The sequence below is a fragment of the Pteronotus mesoamericanus genome, unplaced genomic scaffold (genome assembly GCF_021234165.1).
Source record: "Pteronotus mesoamericanus isolate MK-2021 breed Mesoamerican mustached bat unplaced genomic scaffold, CSHL_Meso_final contig_78, whole genome shotgun sequence".
In the NCBI taxonomy this organism is placed as follows: domain Eukaryota; kingdom Metazoa; phylum Chordata; class Mammalia; order Chiroptera; family Mormoopidae; genus Pteronotus; species Pteronotus mesoamericanus.
The window spans coordinates 11,438,170-11,462,568 of NW_026555258.1; the positions used below are offsets into that span (position 1 = coordinate 11,438,170).

At 40.2% G+C, this 24,399-nt stretch overlaps 1 protein-coding gene across 2 annotated transcripts in view; it reads left to right on the forward strand.

Annotated features, from left to right (window-relative positions):
* The window catches only part of C5 (complement C5), an 80,399-nt gene that overhangs the window by 52,801 nt on the left and 3,199 nt on the right, over positions 1 to 24,399 (forward strand). For both annotated transcript variants that reach the window (XM_054584463.1, XM_054584464.1), the window contains exons 27-38: positions 1,216 to 1,311; positions 3,036 to 3,207; positions 6,118 to 6,323; positions 7,636 to 7,788; positions 11,690 to 11,749; positions 12,962 to 13,043; positions 14,368 to 14,419; positions 19,062 to 19,164; positions 20,278 to 20,352; positions 20,469 to 20,574; positions 21,678 to 21,761; positions 22,652 to 22,741. In XM_054584463.1, the coding sequence (XP_054440438.1) occupies positions 1,216 to 1,311; positions 3,036 to 3,207; positions 6,118 to 6,323; positions 7,636 to 7,788; positions 11,690 to 11,749; positions 12,962 to 13,043; positions 14,368 to 14,419; positions 19,062 to 19,164; positions 20,278 to 20,352; positions 20,469 to 20,574; positions 21,678 to 21,761; positions 22,652 to 22,741 (1,279 nt within the window). The remainder of the gene's footprint in view (positions 1 to 1,215; positions 1,312 to 3,035; positions 3,208 to 6,117; positions 6,324 to 7,635; positions 7,789 to 11,689; positions 11,750 to 12,961; positions 13,044 to 14,367; positions 14,420 to 19,061; positions 19,165 to 20,277; positions 20,353 to 20,468; positions 20,575 to 21,677; positions 21,762 to 22,651; positions 22,742 to 24,399) is intronic.

The window sequence follows — 24,399 nt, forward strand, 5'->3', positions numbered from 1 at the left end:
CTGCCCCAATCCAGTTCTTTTAATATCAGACACGAGGGGCTCCCTGGCTAACAGGAGTCTCGTAATGGCCCCGTGCAGGACCAATAGCAGATTAGGACTCCTGCAACACATGAGGGCAACTGACAATGATATTTGAAGAGTAAAATGCTACAACAATTTTTTTTTCCTTAAAATGTCCACCCATCCATCTATCTACATTCATTCAACAACCATCTGCATTCAACAGCCTAAATTTTACTATCCAACTATCCACATCCAATTATCTACATCCAACTATCGACATTCAACAGCCATTCACTGAGCACCTAATACATGCAAGGACCTATTCTGGGCAGCATGGGGGAGGAAGAGTGGGAAGGATGGACCAGACAGTATCTCTGCCACACGGGAGCTCACACACCGATAGAAAAGTAGAGTAAAAGTACTAGTGACTCTAATCAAGGAATAAGTGTGTGTGTTCATTCATTTGTTCAATAAATATTAATTGACTGTGTATTAAGTACTACATAGCAGGGACACAACAGTGAACAAAACACGTATGATCACTGAGGTCACAGAGCTTACGATCTAGCAGAGATATTGAATAGGTAATTTCAAGTGTGTGATACATGTTAAGAAAAGGAAAATACAGTTTCATTGAAAGCAGGCGATCTAACCTAGGTTGGAAGAGTTGAAAAAAATGTGTTTCTAGGCTCCTGGGAGCTAGGTAAGAGTGGTTCAGGAAGACTCTTCCAAGTGGAGCCAACAGCATGCCTGGCATTTTTGAAGTGGCGAGAGAGGGTGGTTCATTCAAAGAGCTGGGGCCAAGAGACCTAGGGGGTGAGTGGCTTAAAATAAAACTGGAAAGGTACTAGAGGTCACTTCATGGAAAGTCTTAGAAGCATTGCATTGAAATGTCACTGCCCCATGAGAAAAAAAAAATATGAGAGAATAGTAGCAGAACACTGCTTTGTGCATTTTAACAGGGTGTTGAAGGAGAGGAAGAATTTGAATGTGGTGAAGGGGTATTAAGTAGAGCTTCAAGGTGAGGAGGCAAAAGAGAATAGGGCACATGAAGGCACAAAGAAGGAAAGACCTAGAGTTTACTGAGAAACTGCAAACAGTCCAACTGGAGTGTATGAAGGGAGACAGGGATATTAAGTTGAAAATGGAGATTAGAACCAGTTAATTTTGCTTTAAGGACACCATTTCACTCTCCTTTATCATTATTTTTAGGGTACCTTATCTACTGAAGCCCAAGAGAACACCTTGTATCTTACAGCATTTGCTGTGATTGGAATTAGAAAGGCTTATGATGTATGCCCCCTAATGGTAAGTGAGAGTTTTCTTTCTCCAGTACCTATCATCTATTTCTGCACCTCGAAAATAACTGTAACTCCAGAATAAGAATGATGATTAGAGACCACCTAATCCAACCCACTCAACAGCTGAGAAAACTGAGGCCTATTGACAGGTGAATTTAAATGTTCAGTTTTACAAGCTTCTGAATTACAGAGCTGGAACTAGAACTGGTGACTTCTGACTGTGATGAGAGAGGTGACCCAGCATCCCCAGCTGCCTTCTTTGATCTCTGCCAAATCTCGTGATCTGTATATGACTCTTATCTATAGTTGAAGCACCCTATGTCATGGAACTACTGAGGATAGACAATAGCATGTTTGCTTATTTGGGTTGTGCTGTTTCATTTGCTTAAAAGCTGAGGGGAGAAAGGAGAGGATTCACCAAAGTGAATCAACAGAAAAGATTCCAAGGGGTAATAGAGCTGAAACTATGATCTGGGAAGAGACAGGTTCCTGAGCTGAGGTTAAACACCCCTGCCTACAAATCAGAAGTAAACTAGAGAAGTCCTTGAAACCAACATGCAGAATGGAGACAGGAAAACCAAAGGGTGACAACAAACTCACAGCTATCAACAACTGACTCTAAAAAATAAAAACAAAAACAGACTACACAAACAACCAGAACAGGAACAGAATCCTAGGTATAGGGATCATTTGGAGGGTTATCAGCTGGGAGGGGAAGGAAGAGACAGGGGAAAATGGTGCAGGGATCAAGAAGCATAGTTAGTAGGAACAAAACAGACAGGGGGATATTAAGAATAGTATAGGAAAGGGAGAAACCAAAGGACTTACACGCATGACTCATGGACATGAACTAAGTGAGGGGGTGGGGATTGTTGGAAGGAAGGGGCTACCAAGCAAAGTGCAACAAATGGGAAAAAAAAAAACAAACAAACTGGAACTGTAACAGCATAATCAATAAAATTTACTTTAAAAAAAAAGAAACACCCAAAGGGATTTGTAGGACTTGAACTATAAAACAAAATAGTGTTTTTAGTTTGCTTCAAGGAAATTTTTATTTTTACTCAAGAGACAAAATAATCGATGAGAACCAGTTCCCAGGGGCCTAGAGGACCAGTTGACACCTAGCAGTACATGAGTGACGTACAGATGGAGCTGGGAGAGGAGGAGCCAGGCAAGATGTTAGCAGCGCTGCTCCACTTTCTTGCAACCACTTATTCAAAAGAACTATTTCAGTTGTCTTGGGACAAAGTAATAGAGACTATTTTTCCAGGAATCCTTAGGATCAAAAAGTACTTTGGCAGCTGAGCTCTTTTTTTCTGCTGGTTATGGTTTTATTTAGTAAAATTCCTTTTGCAAATATGAATCTGCCTCAGTTATGCTGCGGAGGAGTGATGGAAGCTGTGGCTCTACTCAGAGCTTTGTCCTCCAGGAAGCAAAGTCTGACTTGGGAAGTAGAAACTAAAGGGAATAACCTCCAGAGGGAGAGGAGAACTCAGGGGCAAAGAACTTGACCCAGTTTGGACAACCTCTTTTTCCCTTCTGCGATTATGGTCTTCTCCTTCTCTGGAAAGGATTTGCTTCAGCCAGATACCATCCATTTCCATGAGGTCATTTCTCTTTCTGCCCTTTACCTTACTTACCTCAGCATGGTGCCACCTGGTGGTAGTTCACATGAGTTGATAGGTTGAAGCTTCACAAAGAAACTTAGGTATCTTCTGTCCTTATTTCCAGAAAATCAGCACAGCTCTAACTAAAGCTGACACCTTCCTGCTTGAAAATGCCCTCTCAGCCCAGAGCACCTTTACACTGGCCATTGCTGCTTATGCTCTTTCCCTGGGAGATAGAACTCACTCACAGTTTCATGCCATTGTCTCAGCCCTGAAGAAGAAAGCTTTGGTTAAAGGTATGTGTTGTTCCATACATTTTTCAGCAAGCATTTACTGCGTATATGGAGTCTGCTCTTTCTGGGAAGTAGGTAGCAGCATGCAAAGTTGAGTAAGACACGATCCCTGGCCTCAAGAAACAAACCATCACAATGCAGTGTGATAAGTGCCATTATTCACTTATTTATTCATTCATTCAACACATATTTATTCATTCCTAAATGTAATAAATATGTATTGAGTACCTCCTATGTATACCAGGCACTGTTCTAGGCTCTAGGGATAAAGCAGCAACAACAACAAAATCCAGGCCCTCATGAAACTTACATTCTACTTAAGGATGAACAGACATGATAAATAAGTAAAGCATTGCATATAGTGAACAGGTTGATGATGACTGATATGAAGAAAAATCAAGCAGGGAAGGGAGACAGGGCGAAGTAATGGGCTGTAGTTTTTGATAGGGTGATCAGGCTTAAGCCTCATTGAGAAGATGGTATTTGAGTTGAAAGCTGAAAAGAGTGAGGTGAGGAAGCCAGCCAGTGGCTATATAGAAGCATGTTTCTGAGGGGAGAAACAGCACGTGCATGTACCCCGAGGCAGGGGCCTGCCTGGTGCCCCAAGAATGTCGAGGAGGCCAGTGTGGCGGGAGAGGAGTGAGAGGAGAGGTAGAAAGTGAGGTCAGGGAAGAAAATGGTGAAGCCGTCTTCTAGGGACTTGGAGGCCATTACCGGAGCTCTACAGGACTCCTGGATGCAGTCGTGCAATGTACAAGGCAGTCCAGCAAGCCCATGAATTGAGGCCGAAATCCAGCTTATGCTCCACTTCCTCAGCCATGCACCATGGTTTGGGTTTGCTTCCACCCTGAGCAAGGGGCGCCTGTCTCTCATTCACATCAAGGTGCTGTGGGGGCCCGCGGGAGCCCTAGAGCTTTAATTTCCATTTTAAGTAAGAAGGGAAGACACTGGAGGATTTTGAGCAGAAGAGTGCATAACTTGGCTTATATTGTACCAGGTTGGCTATAAAGGTATAGGTTTCATTTTGAAGACTAAAGGTCAAGAGTAAAGAAATGAAGAGTAACAGCGGTCATTGGCTAATGTGCCTATATCAGCACTAGCGTGGTCGGGCACCTCTTAGCTCTCTCTTGGGTGAGGTTTTCTAATCACATGAGGTTTATCACCATCTACAAAATTCAACTTCTGTCATCATTTAAAAGTGACTGAATCCTAATATATATCTCAAAAACCGCTTATATAATACTTACACTAACACAAAATAAGTGTCTTGATTATTGTAGGATATGGATCATAAAATTATAGAATTTAAGAGCTAGAAGAGAACTTAATGCAAGTAATGTTTGAGCTGGAAGTATCTTTATAAACCAAATATTTCATTCTAAATACAGCAAAATTGAGTCTCTGAGAGGGAAGGAAAACATCCAAAGTTATGCAAATAATGGAACCCTGAATTTTAAACAGACGCATTTTCACTAATCTTCAAAAATGATTTATAAATATGGCTTACTAGTTTTTTAAAAAAAATAATTTGTTTTAAAAAAGGATTTAAGCTTATACGCTTAAATTACTAGAAAAATAACAAACAAATATAATTTAGAGCCTAATTTATGAAAAGTGCTACATATATGAAATTATCTTTAGTGCTTTAAATTGGGAGCAAATAATGAAAGACTGAACTAAAGCTTTGGGTGTGATCTCACAATTTCCAGAATGTAGATCTTTTTCTGTCAAGGAATTTTCTAAGTGCTAAAAGCAATAAAGGTGTCTTGTTAATGAGGTGATTTTTGGAAAGTCTTCAGGTAACCTAAGGATGGGGGCCAGTTGCCAAGGGAACCCACCATGTGATGACAGGGTTGGAACTTTCAGTACCTGCCCACCCACAACCACCAGGAAGGGGAGAGGGGCTAGTAGCGGTGTCCAGCCTTGTGGCACCTCTGGGCCACACTGGGAGAAAAAGAGTTGTCTTGGGCCACGCATTAAATGTACAAACACTAAGAAAAACTGATGAGCAAAAAAAAAAAAGGTTTTAAGTAAACTTACAATTTTGTGTTGGGCTGCATTCATAGCCATCCTGGGCCTCATGCGGCCCCTGGGCCATGGGTTGGACACCCTGGAGAGGTTAAATTAGTCATCAGCAGCCAGTGGTTTGCTCAGTCATGACTGTGAATGAAGCCTCCATAAAAACTCAAAAGGACAAGATATAAAGAGATTCCAGGTTGGAACACTTGGAGATTCAGGCAAAGTGATGCCCCTGGAGAATGCATGGAAGCTCTGCACCCTTTCCCTGTATCTTGCCCTGTGCATCTCTTTTGCCAGCTTATTCCTGAGTTATATCCTTTTATAATAAACTGGTAATCTAGTAAGTAAAATGTTTCTCTGAGTTCTATAAGCTGCTCTAGCACATTAATCAAACCTGAAGAGGAGGGTCTTCGGAATCTCTGATTTATAACCAGTTGGTCTGAAGTACAGGTAACAACCTGGGTTTGGGATTAGCATCTGAAGTGGAGGTGGGTGGGGGGAGAACATCTTGTACTACTGAACTCTTAACCTGTTGAATCTGATCCTATCTCTGGGTAGATAGGGTCGAAATTGAGTTGAAATTTCTGACACCCTGCAAGTGTCCAAGAATTGTGTGTTGGTTTGGGGGGAAACCCCTCCCCCATTAGAAATTGAGTCTCAGAACTATCCTCTGCTACCAAAAGATGTGGACATTCCATGTTGACCTTTTTAAATCAAGGCAAAGAGCACTGTATTAAGGGATCTCATTTTGTATTTGTCATCTTGAGGAAGTTCTTACAAAAGGATAAGAAACTTCTGAAAACCAGACTGTCTCTATCGAAAGAAACTGCTAGAATTGCTGCGTGAAATTCACATTTTTAACCATATTAATCAGCATGGTTTGTTGATATTCAGGTAGTACACCCACTTACCGTTTTTGGAAAGATGATCTTCAAGAGCAAGATAGCCTTGGACCTACTACTGGTACAGCGCAAATGGTGGAAACCACTTCCTATGCTTTACTTACCTTTTTGAACTTGAAAGATAGGAATTATGTTAACCCAATAATCAAATGGCTATCTGAAGAGCAGAGGTATGGAGGTGGCTTTTATTCGACCCAGGTAATGTTTCTTTGCCTTCTTTCATCCTCCTGAAACATATTTTCTGTCTCCTTCACTGCACATTCCATACTCATTCCAGCATGTTATGGAGTAAAAGACTAGACTCAAAGGACTCTTAGTGGTTACCTGCACTTACACCTTTCCAATATAGAAGAGCCAGACAACCCTGAGAGGTTCATTCATGGAGTTAGTGGCCAAGTCAAGATCAAAACTCAGCTCCCCTGACTCCAAGTCCCATACTTCCTCTATGATCTTAATGACCAGGAGTGACTAATAAGGTTATCAACAGTTGTTTTACATCCTGTGTATTAAAGAATGGCTGCCATGTAGACAAAGATACTGATATTTCCTCCCCCAAGAATAAATAAAAAGTGACGGAAATACTGATTGTTACATGTTTACCTACCAATGTAAACTCATTGGAATATATATATTTTTTACATTATAACTATTATATAGGTGTGTAATATCCACCTATATTCAAGCTTAGTTCAAAGGTGAATATCTTCTCTATTTCCTGGATTTTTGGACAATCACAGAGTATGTATGTATATAAAGTTTAGAGCTACAGGGGTTCTTCAGGATTACTTTAGTGATCACCTAATCCTAGAGACAAATAGGTTTCATCTTGGGTACAACTATAGGCTTAGCAGGAAATAGTGACCCATTGATTAGCATTGACTGCCAAAGACACGGGCAGACAGGACAGCCATGTATTTGACATCTCTGATGTTTTTACATTTCCTGATTTTATAGAAAAGAAAAATGAGGTCCAGAAAGATTAAGTTCATTCATTTATTCCTTCAACAAATACTTGTTGAATAGCTACCATATGTGTACCTACTAAATGTAATGGATGCCAGAAAAGATAAACACTTTCCTTCCGACTCTTACATTTGAGGAGGCCAACAAGAAACTATACATAAAAATATTACAAATTGAGATGAATGCTATAAAGGACAGAAGGGGAACCTTCAATAAGGGAAAGGGGGAGCTTATTTATGCCTTCAAGCTGAAATCTAAGGATGAGAAGGAAAGAGTCATGGGAGAAGTTGGAGTTATTCTTCAAAGAGCAGCTTAGTTGTGGTCATATATTCAGGATTATGGAGAAACCTGGACCTGAACCCACACATATTTACTGTCCTTGCTAAGAGTAATGTCCTTACCGGGGAAGAACTGCCTTCCACCTCCTCAAGGGGACCCATAACCAGTTTCACTCAGTCTGCTCCACCCACTCATAAGAAAGTGATTTGCAAACAGAAAGCATATAAATAAGCTAAACCTGTTTTCATGCCTTGCTGCTTGTTGATAGGATACAATAAATGCCATCGAGGGCCTGACAGAATATTCACTCCTGCTTAAACAACTCCACTTGAATATGGATATCAGTGTTTCTTACAAGCATAAAGGTGACCTCCACCATTATAAGCTAACAGAGAAGAATTTCCTTGGGAGGCCACTAGAGGTAAATGAAAGATATTTTATAATATTTTATAGTTGGATGGGACCTTAGAAATCATTGGTTTCACCCTTATTTTACAAATGTGTCTATTCACTACTTAAACATACAGTGAGTGCCTTTTGTGCCCGAAGCCAGGGTGCCTGCTAATGTTCTCGGCAGTGAAGATTGAAAAACAAAGCACCGAGAACCTGTGTGTACGTGTGTGTGTTGGGAGCGGGGAGAGCGGTCATTTAAACAGACAGTGAAAAATAAGAGCTTGACAGGTAGATGGAAGAACAGAGAGGGACCTCCTGAGCCAGCCTGAGAGGAGGAGTTTGTCCAATGCATCCAGATGAGCAGGTTACATCTGGAAGAATTTAGCCAGGTGAAGAAAAGGGAATAACATCTCAGACATAGAAAACAGCAAGCACAAGGGCACTGCAGTAGAATAGGAGAGAAGACACACTTGGGAGTCCTTCCAAGGGGTCCATCGGGCCTGGTCATGCATGCAGACTGGGGCCAAAATGTAACTGACCTTAGGCTCTTTAACAACTTGCCCCATGTCCTTTGCCACTACTGGATTTTTAAAAATGAAAGCCTTGATGGCCTATGAGAATTTTCCAAAGAAAGGGACACACTGGAAAAACCAGGCTCTATATTAATAATAGTAGCTGACAGTATACAGCTACCAATACATATTTTTCCAATGACCACATTTTAGATTATGGTTCTTACTGTCCACATTCTCCACAAATTCATGTTTATGAAAAGTAAATTTAATGTAAAAATTGCAAACTAGTATCTCATGTGTGTGTGTGTGTGTGTGTGTGTGTGTGTGTAAAGATGGATATGGATATAGATATTGTCATGGACATATTCCAACATTTATTTATTATTTTAATCCAATCTTTGTTTATTTATTTTTTATATTTTATCCTTACCTGAGGACTTGCTTATTGATGTTAGAGAGAGAGGGAGGGAGAGAGAGAGAAAGAGAGGGAGAGAAATGCTGATTTGCTGCCCCTTGCACATGCCCTGAACAGGGACCTCACCCACGACCCAGGCATGTGCCCTGACCAGGGATCAAACCTGTGACCCCCTGGTTTACAGGACAATGCTCCAAACAACTGAGCGATACTGGCCAGGGCTAATCCAATATTTAAATCCCAAAAGCAGCAAAGCTGCTTTGGCTGAAAGGATGGTGATGAGATGGCCTTGCCACTTGCCTCATCCTCCTTTCGCACCCTCCTCCCCTACCAGGGGAGTGCTGAGGCACCTCCACACACCCTGCAGGACCCTGGATCTCAGGAGGAAGATGACTGCAAAACGATGAAAGGACTTGTCCCCGAGTGACTATTAGAATAGTTGAAATTCCACAGGAGTTCCTGGTTTTCAGCAACCTACAAACCACAGGATCTTAATACTGGCCATTGAGCAGAGCTGCAGGTCCACACACTGTGCCCTGAGATTTTTTTTGGAGGTGTTCCACTTCTAGATGTGTGTAAAAGTCTCAGGATATTTGGTTTAAATTTAAAGTTATACAGGAGTTGAGAGGGCAGTACTGAAAAATCTCCCAAACATCCAAAATATTCAAGGCTTAGGATGCCAATTATAACACCAAAGAACATCATCTCTGTAGTAAGCTTCTTTCACGAATACAACCTTTTATTTCTGAACGATACACAAATAGTCACTTTCCCAGTGTTTCAGCTTTCTAATTTTGTAAAGAGCTCTATCTGAAACCTTAGTGGTATAGAACAATACCATTTTAATATATCATGATTCTGAGTCAGAAATGTGGGTGGGGTTCATCCGTATGGTTCTTCTGCTGGATGTGGCATTGATCGGGGTGCTGGAATATCCGGAAGGTCCAAACCGGCCTCACGCATGTGGCTGGTAGCTTCCTTGACTGGGAGCTCAGTCACAACTAAGCTTAGTTACAACTAAGCCTAGTTACAACTAAGCCAGGGGCCTCCGTTCTCCTTCCTACGCCTCTCTCCAATGGCTGTTTGGGCTTTCTCACAGCGTGGCAGCTAGATTCCAAGAAGTTTTTCTAAATTTGAAAGCATATCTAAAGATCTCTTAAGATACAGATTCAGAAGTTACTCAAAGAGTCTCTTTTGCAACATATTCTTGGTCAAATGGGTCAAAGAGTCAGCCCAGGTTGAAAGAGAAATGTCAAAGTCACATTGCAAAAGAGCATGAAGGAGGAGAAAATATTTGCTAGGAATAATATCTGATTCATATCTAGAAAATACTGTATAAAGAACTTGCCCTAACCAGTTTATTCCAACATTTAAAATCTTGAGATTCAAAAACAAAAACAAACAAACAAAAAAAAAACACACACACAAAAAAACAAAACCCTGTTTTCCAAATTCTCTTGAAAAACCAAAGATCTGGCAATAAGGTGCTGGCAGTGGCTGCATCCTTCAACTTGTTACAGTCCCCAGTTATGTGACATACATAGATGCACATACATCCATACTTGCTTTGCGCCTGGGCCTCTCCAGGCGTTTGTGCTTTGGGCCCCCAGTTTGGTAGCCTTTCCCTGGGAGCATTTAGAGCTCCCCAGACACTCTCGGAGCCATGGGTCCAAGCTCAAACAAGGAGCTCCTGGCCCAGAGAGCACAGGAGCCCACCACCCGAGGAAGCTGGAGTTGTCATTCTCTTACATGAGCAATGCTGTTAAGGGCCTCTTGTCCTCTTAAAATAATTTAAACCTCAGCTCATGATGCTGCCTCTACGTGAAACCTGGGCTGTTTTTACATAGTTTGGCATTCTCTACTCCAGCATTTCCTAAAATGTGTTCCATGAAAGAAAAAAATGTTTGGTGGGAAACTCTAGTTTAAGTGAAGTTAAATAAGTTGTTTAGTACAGGATCCCCTTGTCTTTAACATGCATGCGACTAAGTGTAGTGATTGTGTGGAAGGAGCTGTGGGCACAGTAAAGTGTACAACATTTGCCAAACTTATTTGTTACTTGTTTGTCCTAAAACCCGCCTCTCTTGCAGTATCTCAGTTTACTGGCTTTCCAGTAAATGCTGCTGAATTCCACCAGGGTGAACAAGAAAGTTGACCTCTGTACCTTCATTTACTAAAATTTTCAGGAAGGGCTGAGAGCCCTTCATGAATGCCAAATACCTTTTGCTCTGGTGTTCTATGTAAAGGGAAGGACAGGCTGCAGCCTTGGAGCGAGTAAGAACCAACTTTTCAGGCCTCTTGCTCAAAATGACCTCTTTCATGCTTTGCACAAATTAGAGAGCATTTATACGATAGATTTTCTCTGGAAGGGGGAACTAACTCGGTTCGTGTCTTCACTCTCCTCCCTGCAGGGTGGGAAGAAGAGCAGCAGCACCTAAGGATTTGGCAGGCTCGGTGGGGTGCTAGGTGAACTAGGTGGGTTGCCATGGGTTTCCATTAACAGAAACCAGAGAAAGTAGGGAAAACTAGCCATTTGGAGGTGGAGTGGGTGTGCAAAGCAGAAGGTGGGAGGGGCAAACAGAGAGTGCACCTACTTTAGAGTTATGTTGAGGTTCTCGGTCCTTGCTAAGGACAAGGATCTCCTTTGGTACATAGGAGGCTAGGTACTGAAAGGAATTTGTAGAGTAGGCAGAGGAAATGAAGATCCTATTTCACCATAACCATATAAAAATCAAAAAGTAACCAAAGTGTTTTTATTTACATGTTGGTTTTGCTGGCTTATTTAGGTGACTTCAGACCTGATTTAGCTGTAGAAGAGAAAGGAAATTCCAATATTTTTTAGGGCCTACTCTGTGCGTAGGATCTTCAATGCCTTTTCCATTTAATCTCACAACAGCTTTGAGAGAGGAAGCTCGCAGGTACCAGCTCACTCTTTTCTGTGCTCTCTCCTCCCTCCCTGTTACATAATACACGAAAGCATGTTTCTCCATCTGCCTTTCCAGGTGTCTGTCAGTGATGACCTTATCGTCCGTGCTGGAAACAATGGCTTGGCTACAGTGCAGGTAAGTATTTCACTGAGAACCAACTTACCTGGAAGTTAGGTGTCTGCTTACCCTAAGTAACATACAATAACTTAGGGACTTTGCCACAAAGTTACACATGTCTGGGCTTTGGTAACTATGACTGAAGTAGGATTCATTCATCTAATCCTTTCTAGCTATCTTGATAGCTGTCCTCACAATTTCTTCTTGAAAATAGCTATTTTTATAACTTGCATGTATATAGTCTGTGTATTTGTGGAAACTACATATATAATTATATATACAGGGTTGGGCAAAAGTAGGTTTGCAGTTATTTGTATGGAAAATAATACAATAATTAACAAATAATAATACAAGAATAAACTGTGTTTCACATACTCACAATTGTAAACCTACTTTCTGCCCACTCTGTATGTATATATATATTTACAACTTTATGCTTACATATGTATAGATACATATACATGTGTGTATACACACACACATAGACATGTTTTCTATGATTAATAATATAGTCACATCTCATTTATCCAGCATCACTGGGGAGATATGTATATATACTTACTTTATTTTAGCCATAGACCGCATGGACATATATAAACAGCTTGGAAAAACTTGCCACTAAGTGGCTAAAATAAACTGAAATATGTTTTCTGAGCATACATTAACATTCTATTGATGATTATTATTATGCTCCTATCTTTCGTACATTTATTCCTTCAAAGACTGTGTCAGGGTGCATGGGCAGGGGATAGATTGTCCACTTCTCTGTCACTTCGAGTTGCTGCCAATATAACGACTCCTGGCGACGCTGCTCCTGGCCGCACACACCCATAACCTGTTGTTTACCACAGTGGTGTCCGGGTGGGAGAAAACGACCCTTCCTTGTAGTGTTATGTGTAAAATTGGAGTGTACCGTCTCAAAGACAAGAGTCTTCAAAAGTTTTCTGAAGAATGAGGTGCTCAGATTTAACTACACGGAATTTGGACCAACATCCTGCCTGGCCAGGGGTCAGTTTTTGCTTCCTTTGGGACTCTCAACTATGTGTCAGGTTGTGGAGTTGGCTAGAAGTCCAGCTGCTGAGAAAATGGTTCTTTAATGAGCACCATTTGCACTGGATTTTGAAAATGATACTTTAAACATCCATGCCATTTATAGCGGCAGTCCTACCATAATATATTTTTCGTTTCCCACTTGAAATTAAATCTTCTTGTTTACTTGTCCCAATCTAGGTAAAAACTGTGGTTCATAAAATTGGTACCTCTGAGGAATTTTGCAGCTTTCATTTGAAAATTGAAGCCCAGAACATCGACGGTAAAACAGCATGATTTACACTGTAATTTTGCCTAAGCATAAGGAATGTCAGAGAGCTTCCTTGATTAGAAAATTGTGCTTGCCTAAAAATCAAAATTTCTTAATAAAATTCTTTAGCAGGTTGACATCACAGAATAAACATTACTGCCATTTATTATAATAGAAGTAACTCTTTAATAATAGTTGGAAACTGATATTAAATAGTAACTAAACGTATGCACTATTGATCAAGAAATTGTTTTGATTAATTTACTTTTTAAGAATGAAACTAGTTGTCTTAGCCAGGTGGCTCAGTTGGTTGGAGTATTGTCCCTTACACCAAAATGTTGTGGGTTCAATTCCCAGTCAGGGCACATACCTAGGTTACAGGTTTGATCCCTGGTCAGGGCGCATATGGGAGGCAACTAATCCATGTTTCTCATGTCGATGTTTTTTTTTCCTCTCTCTCCCTCTCCGTGTTCCTCCTTTTCTCTCTCTCCTTCTCTCTCTCCCTCCCTCTTCCTCTCCCTCTGAAATCAATAAACATATCCTTGGGTGAGAATTTTAAAAAGAAGAAGAATGTAACTAGTTGTAAAGCCCCCCACCCACCCACCCACCCAGAAAGGTCTAATTTCAGATCCTTGAATTTCTGTTACTTTCATATCAGTGTTCCATTCTAGGACCCTGAATTTCCTTATCACCCTGTTGGATTTCTACCCCTTACCCTTTCCATATCCCAAGGGTTCTGGCAAATACATATTCCTCTGTCTCCATCTTCAACTTGGTCTCTCTAATACGTATGGCCTTTCATTAATGTGCCATTTTTTCTACGTGTGGCCTTCGCATCCCTCTCTGGTGGGTTAGTACTGCCCTCTCAGTCCAAAAGCAAGTTCACATACACATTCCAGCACCCCTCTCTCCAGGAGCCCATGGTCGGACTGTGTGCCACTCCTCTGTCCTGATGGCTTTCATGTGTGGCTCAGAGGCCTGTTCCTACAGGAAACTTCCCAACTACCCATGAATCCAGGCATCTGCTCTTCCTCCCTACAACCTCCCCCCGCCAAACATGTTACCAATACATATTTACCTTAAATGACTCCTTCCTTAACTTATAAATTCTTTGGGAGCAGTGAATTGTTCTAATGGTGTAAAGACTTCCTGATGTTGTCAGTAGCCACAAATTTTTTTTTATATAATCACCAAAAGTGCCAACTTCCAAATTGCAAATCATTTTTGTGTGTTCAGAGATGCGCTCATTAATGACTCTGTTCTGACAGTTTTAAAAAACAGTTAAAAATGGTTTATTCTCATTTTTGTTTGTTTGCTTGTTTATTGTTTGTGCTAGCATCCAGCTACAGAGGCACCCCATACTACATGCGCCTGGTGGCGTGTGCGAGGTAAGTGCATTTCCACCTGGGGGACTGTAGACTTCAAGAGCTCAGGTCCGCCATTACACCACTTCTTTACATCTTTTTGAAATGTAAGACGACCAGAAGATGCAAAGTAGTTCACCTGTTTAAATGTAAAACATAACAGCTATTCTTAAATAGCTATTTACTGTATAGGACAGCATTGTATTTTGTTCATATAGTTTTTCCTCCTGTTTTTGGCCATCTTCTAATTCAAGCACTGTAATTTTTTTTTTTTTTTTTTTTTTTTGGTCTTTCAGAAAGGTAGAGATGTGATGTATTAGGAAAAGAAAAACAACTTTCTCATAAGCAGCTCCTACTCTCTTATTTAGAAAGATGTCCTGTGCCTAGCAAAAGCCCTGGCCAGTATCAGCCAGTGGTTCTCGGTTCAGGCTGCACGTTGAAGACAGCTGGAGAGCTTTTAGAGCTACCCAAAAATCCAGCCTCACCTTCGGCGGCCATTCTAATAGTAGCAGGGGTTGAGAACCACTGGTACTACACCCTCTGCAGACAAATCCCAGAGGTCTAAATTGGCCACTGTATTTGTTTCCTGTTGCTGCCAAGTAACAATTTACCTACAATTTAATGCTTAAAACAACCCACATGTATTATTATCCTACAATTCAAAACCAAAGCATCATCAAAACTGCATTCCTTCTGGAGACTCTGGAGGAGATTCCTCTTCCAGATTCTGGAGGTCGCTTTGCTCCCTCCTCGAAGCCAACGGCACAGCATCTTCCAGTCTTTCTCCCTGACTCTGATTCCTGTTTCCATCATCATATCTCCTTCTCTGACTCTCCTGCTTCTTTTCCTTATAAAAAGGCCCTTGTGATTATACTGGGTCCACCCATATAATCCAAAATGACCTCCGCATCTCAAGATCTTCCATGGCATCATATCTGCAAGTCCCTTTCACTATGTAAGGTAACTAATTCCCAGGTTCAGGTTAGGAGTTGGACACCTTTAGGGGCCATTATTCTGCTTACCACTCCCACCATTCTAAAATGTTTATTAAAATGTAGGGTTTTGAAAATATGTATATTTTCCTTAGCAGTCACAGTAAGTGAGTCAGTTAGTGGCAGAGCCAGGACTAGAACTCAGGGTTCTTCCCTCTTTTTCACCGCCCCTCAGGACCTCATGTTTTGTTCTGTTCCTTTGACTCTTTCTATTCTCAATAACAGTGATTTCAATTGGTATTTTGCTGATTTTACTTATAATCACACCTGACATCAAAGCACTCAGTACGGGTAAGTTAAAAATTCCATAGAGTTGTGTTGTTAGAGCTGAAAAGAATTTTAGGGATGATACCGTAATCCCCTTAACTTAGACACAAAGATGCTGAGATCTGAAGAGGTGAACTAACCTGCTGAGTTCTGACAAAGTTAGAGACAGAGCAACGGCTTCAAACCCCATACCCTGCCAGCCACTCTAGTATCTAAGCTACTTCCTCTAACCGGTGAATGTTAGACACCTGACCCCAAGGAATAGCACATTGTTTCTCACCTCCTTTCTTTCAGCCATTTCCCAGCTTTGTTTGTGGTCCCAGCCCAGTCACCCAATCTTCTCAGGATTCCCTCACCAGACAGCCTGCTCTCAATCCCTCCTTCCTTCCTTCCTTGGCCAGTCTCTGCTCTCTGTTCCCCATCCAGCATCCTTCCTTACTTTCTAAGGGCTTCCCGTTCAGGTCGCCCTGTCCCAGTCAGCTTCCTTCTTCCTGACTGCCATGGTCACTCCCTTCTGGGGAAGGGGTGCAAGCACAGGGAGCTGTGGGCAAACTTGTTCTGGGTAGAGCCAGAATCAATGCACAGGACCTTCGGGGGGCACCTAGAGTGGGCACAGGAGGTGCCCTCTGATGGCGCAGCTGGACACCTGTGGCACAGCCTCTGCCACGGGTGTTCCAGTGACCTGCAGCACAGCTTACTTCTCCGGGCCTCTTCTGCAAAGTCAGGATATTGGACAATCTGACCTCGAAGTTTCTTCCCATGCTAATGTTCCCCAACTCTGGTATATACAAGGCGGAACCCGAAAAAACGGAATTTATTTATAAAAAATTGTGTAGTCATTCTTATATGTTTAAACCAGTCACCTTCAAAGTACTCTCCATTTGCTGCAATACCCCCATCAAGACTTTTTTTCCACTGCTCAAAGCACTTTTTGAACATGTGAATTTTAATGCCTCTTAGTGTTTCTGCTGTTTGTTTGTTTTTTTACTCCTTTCACATTGGCAGAATGTTTCCCTTTGAGGAATTTTTTCATCCAGGAAACAAAAAAAATGTCACTCAGGAAAAGATCAGATGGATAGGGAAGGTGTGGCACAAAGGTCATGCTGTTTTTGGTCAAAAACTGCTGAACACTGAGTGTGATGTGGGCAGATGTGCTCGTAAATCACCCATCCTGAAACGGGCAAACACGCTGAAAGAGTCTTCCAGAAAAATTCATTGAAGCCAAACACAGCCTCTGACAACACCACCAGCTAGTGCACTGGTACAGATAGGTGCCTAGAACACTCCTTAGGGGGAAAGCCTGTGCGACAAGGGGCCCGCCCTCCAGAAGAGAATCAGAAGATTATTCCAATTTTTGGGGGGTACCCCCTCATATAGCATGGGGCAAAAATAGGTTTACAGTTGTGAGTATACAAAACACAGAGTTTATTCTTGTTGTTTATTAATTACTGTATCATTGTCCATACAAACAACTGTAAACCTACTTTTTCCCCACCCTGTATAAAAAGACTCTCATCAAAAACTCCTTCATTTGAATTCATTGACAGGAGGCCTAAGTCCAGATTGTTAATATACAAAAGAAAGCAAACAGAGATGTAATATTGAATATTCTATAGTTTGCTTTTTACAAACTGGTGACAGAATGTTCAGAAAAGTCAGATGGCATATTAGTTCTGTGATGCTGAAGTTATGTTGGATAAATGATAAGAATAACTGTGTAGTACTTATTCATGTGAGAAATTCTTTGCCTTCTAATATTCCCTTTCCTGATTTAAAAAACGCCAGCACACAGTCTCTGTGCTCAGAGTCTCTTTCATTTGTATGCTTTTTACAACCTCTCTGCTATATTTATAAGAAAAGAAAAAAGGCTTTTATTTCTCTCCTTCTCTTGGAACAAAATGCCTTTGGTCAAGAGGGCTGTCTTTGGCAGCAGGGAAAGGGCTTCTTGGAAGGAAGGTTTTGGTTCCATGGTCAAAACCATCACCATGGCAATCAGTCGCCAAGGCTCCAGCAACTTTTCATAGATACTTTGCACTTAGGAGGCCCTTTTCCATCCCATTGACAGAGTCTTTGCATCTGTGAGCAAGAGTTCTCTTCTTATGGTGACACACACCCATCCAATTAGGGACAAGTCCAGATGTCATATTACATTCCAAGATTAAATTGTTAATCTGGTGAAGAATGGACTTACTATTTTTATAAGACATAAATCTTATATTTTAAATTATTATGGTAGATATTACACCTAAAACTTTGAATAGGGTCTGCTTTATGTATTCTCTATGAAGTGCGGCTGGGGACAAGAGATCCTCTGCCTACTCACTAATTCAAGTAATACCTCCCATTTCACTAATACTTATTCCCTTAGGTGAGATCAATTCATTTTCCCCCATATGAAGCTGTTTTCCCAGTTTCTTCCTTTAACCCTGACTGATCTTTCAAGTTCCACTCTTGAATGGCCAGCGATCTCTGAATCATCTTGAGATGAAGCTGGCACCTGGAGCCCCGTCTTTGCAAAACCACACTCACTCCACCCCTGTCCCTCGTCCTGAGCCCACCGGCTTGCCCTTTTTTAATCTTCTAACTCTGCTTAAAACTTTAGAATTACAAAGATAAATTTAAAATACAAGTTTATACATCTTTAGAGTTACTATTAGAAATAAAAAAATGAGCTCTAAAAAGGGAAGATGATTTGTGGAAATCTCACAGTAGAACTGGGATAAAACCGAAGTTCCCTGACTCCCCATTTTAGTGTTCTTTTCTCTCTTACCAGAAAAAAAAAAATCTTTCATTTTACTCCTCTTACCTTACTCCTTAGCTTCTCCACAAGCACAATTCTTAGACAAACGATAGTCCTTAAAGCATTTTTTAAAAATAAATTGTTTATTGTGGAAATTTTAGAAAATACAAAGAAGCATGGAAAAGAGATAATCACTTACAATCTCACCATACAGAAAAAAACAGCTGCTAATATTTTAGCATCCAGTGTTTTCCTGATCATGCTTATTGAATCTTTTTCCTATATACAACTTATTTTCTTCTTTGAATATGCGTTGTTCGAAAAAATACAAAAATGAGAATCAAGAGACTTGCAGCTCTGAGGCTAACCAGTGATGTGACCTTTGACCAAGTGCCTTACTTGCATCCTCAGTTTCCTCAAGTGGTTAATTAAGAGCTTGGACTGATGGCTTCTATCTCTTCAGCTCTACTGAGATTAACCATCAAGCGGGTAAAGAGTTAGTATAGATGACTCAACTGTCTCTTCCCCCTTAAAATTCAGAAATTGCCATGCATACATGGTCGCGGAGCTCCAACTTGGAAAATTAAAGCCTGCTAAGGAATATGGCCTTTTCTTAAAGAATCTTATCTATTTATTTACTCCATTTTCTAATCTCTAATGATTGTAGCCACAAGCCCGGCAAAGAAGAATCGTCATCTGGGTCCTCCCATGCAGTGATGGATATCTCTTTGCCCACTGGAATCGAAGCAAACACAGAAGACTTAAGAGCTGTAAATTTTTTCAGTATTGTTATGAATTCTTGGTTTTCTTTATGGCATTGTTTTAGAAAGATATTTCTCTCTTTCTAATATGTCACTTTCATAGAATCACCCAGAATATTCTTTCCAAACCAACAATCTACTTAAATTTTGATTTTCCAGTGAACTTGGTGCTGGTGTAAATGGGTTCTTGGAGTGTCATGAGAAAGGAATTTCAAAGGGCACAGGCACAGGAGAAGTTTAAGTGTAGTGGCAAAATTTATTGGGGTGAAGGGAGCTAATACACCCTCGGGGATGTAGAAAGTGGGCAAGCCAGTAGCAACTGCTCTGAGATCCTTGATAATCCTCCATATATTTTCTTGGTTTTCGGAAATGAGCAGGCTTTCTTTCAAACTATCCCACCGACTTCCTGGTTTTCCCAGGGTTAGGGTTGTGCTGGGCCCTCCCCCTAACCAATCCCTTTCCTGGTTCATCTGGGGTTTCATGCCCATATCCAACCTGATTTTTTCCCCAGATTTTCCTAGGCTAAATTCTGCCCCTTGATGTCACCCTTTTGGCTCTGATTCTCATGCTCCAAAGTTCTGCTGCATCATCTGCCTTCTACTGCACATGTGCTTACCTCCACCTGCGCCATTTTGGCTTCTACTGCTCGTGTGCCCAGCAAAGGAATTTCCCCTGCTGTTTTTATCCCTCCCTCTGTAATCCCAGCTAATTGTAGCTAATGACTGGTAGGCAATTTTTCCTGGCCACTTTGGGGATTAAGTCCCCAAATGGAGGAGGATGTAGCAGGCCCCTAGGGAGCCTGTGAATGTTATGGCACCCTAGTAAATCAGGCTTGACATTCCATTCAACTCCCTAGTGAATCAGGTTTAATGTCCAATTCTACTTGCTCCCTTTCTTAACTTCCTAGCTACATACACTAACAAAGTGAGGGCATGTATTTCCATGGCACAAACACTGTGAGCGCATGTGATAACAAGTTCCAACTTTTCAAAGAGAAGGAGCTGCTCTTCAACTTCTTTGAATAGTGGCTTATATCCCCATGATCTAACCTCTCATTGGGTGAGTACCTTTAAACAAAAAGGTCATAAAATTAAACGCAAGCTTTTTTCTTTTCTCCTTCAGCTTACAGAAGGAGTGGATCAACTATTAACTGATTACCAAATCAAAGATGGACATGTTATTCTGCAACTTAATTCAGTAGGTTCTACTTCCCATAATTCTTTATTTACTATTACTATTCAAAAAGTACATGCTGAAATATTATCAGTCCCTTCTCTCACATAATTTCCTTAAACCTTGAATTTGCCAAACAGATTCCTTCCAATGATTTCCTCTGTGTTCGATTTCGGATCATTGAATCTTTTCAAGTTGGGTTTCTGAATCCTGCTACTTTCACAGTGTATGAATACCACAGACCAGGTAACCAACTCTGCTCTGAAATTTCTTCAGAGGACTATTTTGTATTTGTTACAGAACCTTTAGAAATCCACTAGAGGCCTGTGAAATGTATGTATTGCCTCTTCCAGGCTCACTCTTCACAAAAGTTCCAACTTGGACATATAAACTATAGCAGAACTTTGAGCAAATCATTTCATCTCTCTGGTCCTCAGTTTCTTTGATTTTTAAAATAACTCAGATTGCGCCCAGATTTCAAATTCTTTGCCTCAAGTTTATCTTTGGTGCTTATTTTTATTGCACTTCTCCTTTTTAGAGAAGCCCACTTAGTCTCCAACTTCTTTAATCCTCCCAGAATCAACTTCTACTCCATCTACATCCTCATCAAATTTGCAGAGAGCTCTATCAGGGTAGTTGTTACACTCACATTGCATTGTAGTTATTTGTTTGTATGTCTTTCTTAGCAACCCCAGAAAGAACATTGCCATCCATTGTGTCCCTAATATCTAACACAGTGCCAGGCACATAATGTATACTGATAAATGTTGAATGAATGACCCAAATTTAATCATCCTGCTACTTCTAAGAATATTAAGTGATTGGAGAGCTCCCTGGTTCACAAGACAGAAAACTCCACTTTGGACAGTTCTAGTTCTTAGAAAATTCCTAGAATGAACCAAACTCTGACACCCATTCATTCTAGTTTTAACTTCTGAAATCACATAGAACACACTTAACCCCTCTCTCTCTCGAAAGAGAAAATACATGTGTGCACATGCACACACACACTTCTTTTCTTCTCCAGTCTGGACAGTTACAATTCTTTTAATAAACTCTCATGTAACATTAATTTATTTCCTCTCATTCATGGAAGCACCGAATATTTTCATTTTAAGAAATGAATGTTGAACAGCAAAATTTCAAGCACAGAAGGGAAGATCTTTTGGAGGATAGAAGGGCCCATGCCAGGACAAGCAATTCAACATTTAACCTCCATGGGCCCTTCATACAGAAAGAAGGGTTTGGAGGTGATGATCTCTAAGACCCCATGGGCAAGATTCATGGAGTGGTAAATGTATTGTGTGTTGCTCTAGTCCCCTCTCCTAACCGTGCTTTCGTTGCCACAGATAAAAAGTGCACCATGTTTTATAGCACATCCAATAGCCAACTTCAGAAAGTCTGTGAAGGAACAACGTGCAAATGTGTAGAAGGTAAACTTTTTTAAAAACATGTTTAGGCTGCATGCTTGTTTTAAAGTAACCACCCATAATCCGGAGCTGATCTGGGGAAAGCTGTGTGACAAACTGTTGTATCTCAGAAGGAGAAATGTAGTCTCAGCTGATTGAAAGCTGATTCCTTGAGCACTGTGAAACTACACCTCAATAACTCCTGAACAGCCTGATATTTTTCACCATACAAAGGTGGAGAAACACTATCCAGATGCTGTTGGCTGTCAGAGGGATAACATAATGTGAAATTCTTACTTTTCACTTAGTCTTTCTTATGTAATAGGACTACAACCAAAGAGAAGAGGCTCCTTTTTCTTTCCCCTTGTCCTTCACAGTTAGTGGATTCTCCATTCGGTCTTTACACAGCCAAGGCAGCCTTCTTGGCCAAGGAAAAAACCCAGACCTCACAAATAATTGACTGATTTCTTGAGGGTCTGGGTTGGTTTGGTTTTATTTTGTTTTTCCAAATTCTTAATATCTGCATATTTCTTAGGTATTTGTCGCATCACTTTATAACTGTAAATCAGTGAAGTTATCATTTTGTTCCTTCAAGGGACTTCTGATTATATTTAAAATGGGAAATTTTCCTTCATTCTTCATGGAAACATGTACGTTTCTAAAAAGCTGACTGTGGAGTAGACTCTCATGCTGAGAATAAGTGTCATGTTCAAGATTTTGTTTTTATTTGTTTTGTTTTGTTTTTGCTTTATATAATGGTTCACTTTATGGAAGAGGAGAAAATAGACAGGTCTTAGGAATCTAGTATTTATAAGATTATATTAGACTGTCTCTTAGTCCATGAGCACTGTGTTTACTCCCATACAGAGTATGCTTCCTTATATTAACCTTTTACCATTTTTCACAAAATCCAGCTGACTGTGGACAAATGCAGCCAGAACTGGATCTGACAATCTCTGCAGATAAAAGAAAAAACACAGCATGTGAACCAGAGATTGCATACGGTAAGTTCAAAAGTTCAAATATAGTTCCATTAAACATGACATTTTATGAATACATAATCAGGAAGGTCAATAACTTTATGTAGTGATTGTATGGATAAAACAGTCCATGTATTCCTTTGAAGGAAAATGCTATCAGTTTTCAGCATTAGCACACAAAATTATTTATCCTTCAACAAGAAATGAGATTTTCATTAAAAATGGTGGAAGTGATATGCACACCCAGCCAAGATACTTACTCCAGTAGATCCCATTGAATTAAAGCCTCTAAAATATATTTAAAGAGAAATTTTGAGAAGCCACAAGATGGAAGATTTTACTAATAACTGTTTCTTCCAGTCAGTGGAGCAGAGGCAGAGACAAAGGTGTTTTAGGGTTTGTTTGTTTTTTTTAAGTCTTTTCAAAGACACAGTAAAAATATTAATACTAAATAATTTTTAATATATGTAGAATTTCAGTCCATGTTTGAGACTCTCCATTTCAAAAGGATCATCTCCTTCTGGTTGTCCAGAGCTCAGCACTAAATTAAATGCCCAAGTACAGTTGTTATCTTATCCCAAGTTCCTCATAGAATTAGCCCCTTTATTTTCTATCCATAGTTCCTAATGTTCATCTCTGGATTTTTTTAAGAGAGAGGGAGAACATATTGTACAGTATCTCAATTTTTTTTCTTGATAATTGGTAGGACATTATTCATAAATAAAAAGTCAGTACAGTTGATTTGGCATTACGTGTTTACCAACTGCTCTCATATAGTTTCTCACTGGAGTCCCATAAGACACCTTTGAGGTAACAGAGGACCATCCTTATTTTACCAGGGAAGAAACTGAGGCTCAGGGAAATGAAATAATTTTCTCAACCATGCAGGAAGTAAGTAGTAGAACTTGGAGCCACTAAGATTTTCATTATATTACACTAAATTCTCTTAGAGGAAATAAAGCCATCAGAATGAATTTTGTGGGCTTATACTCTTTCTTTCTTTTTAATTCATCTTGATTTTTTAAAAAACTAGAAAGTAGGCCAACTCAGTCAAGACCCACTGTAGTTTTTGAAGTACATTGAGGTCTGAAGAAAATACTGTATTGCTTTAGCAAACAAAAATTTCATTAAATTATTTTTTCCTTCCATTTTAGAACTATTTAAACTCTTAAATGTTAGAAATCTATTTAACACAGAGAATAAATGCAAGCTGGGTTTAGTTTATTATATTAAAAAAAATTAGCAGGTTTTTCAGGAGACCCATAGGTTTTTATTGGAATAATGGAATAGAAACAAAATAGTTTCCTCTCTCCACCTATACCCAGAGTAGGTACATTGATCATATCCACTGTAAAGATTTATGAATCTAAAATTCAGAACACTTTTAGTCTATTTTAAGCCACTAATTTACACTGCCTTTTTTGTTTGTTTGTTTTGCCACAATGAGTTCATTCATTCATCTATTATGTCTTTTCTTGAAAGTAATAAACTAAATCCAGATTGCATTTATTCTCTGGGTTAAAATAGGTTTCTGATATCTAGCTAGCTTGCTAGGATCTGAAAAATGTACAAACATTTTAGGTTATTCAACCCCATCCAAAACAAAAATAAAAGGATCTTTTCTCAGGCCACATGGAAGGGATGGGTCCCTTCAAGCTGGTCATTCCAGAACTGAGGTCAAA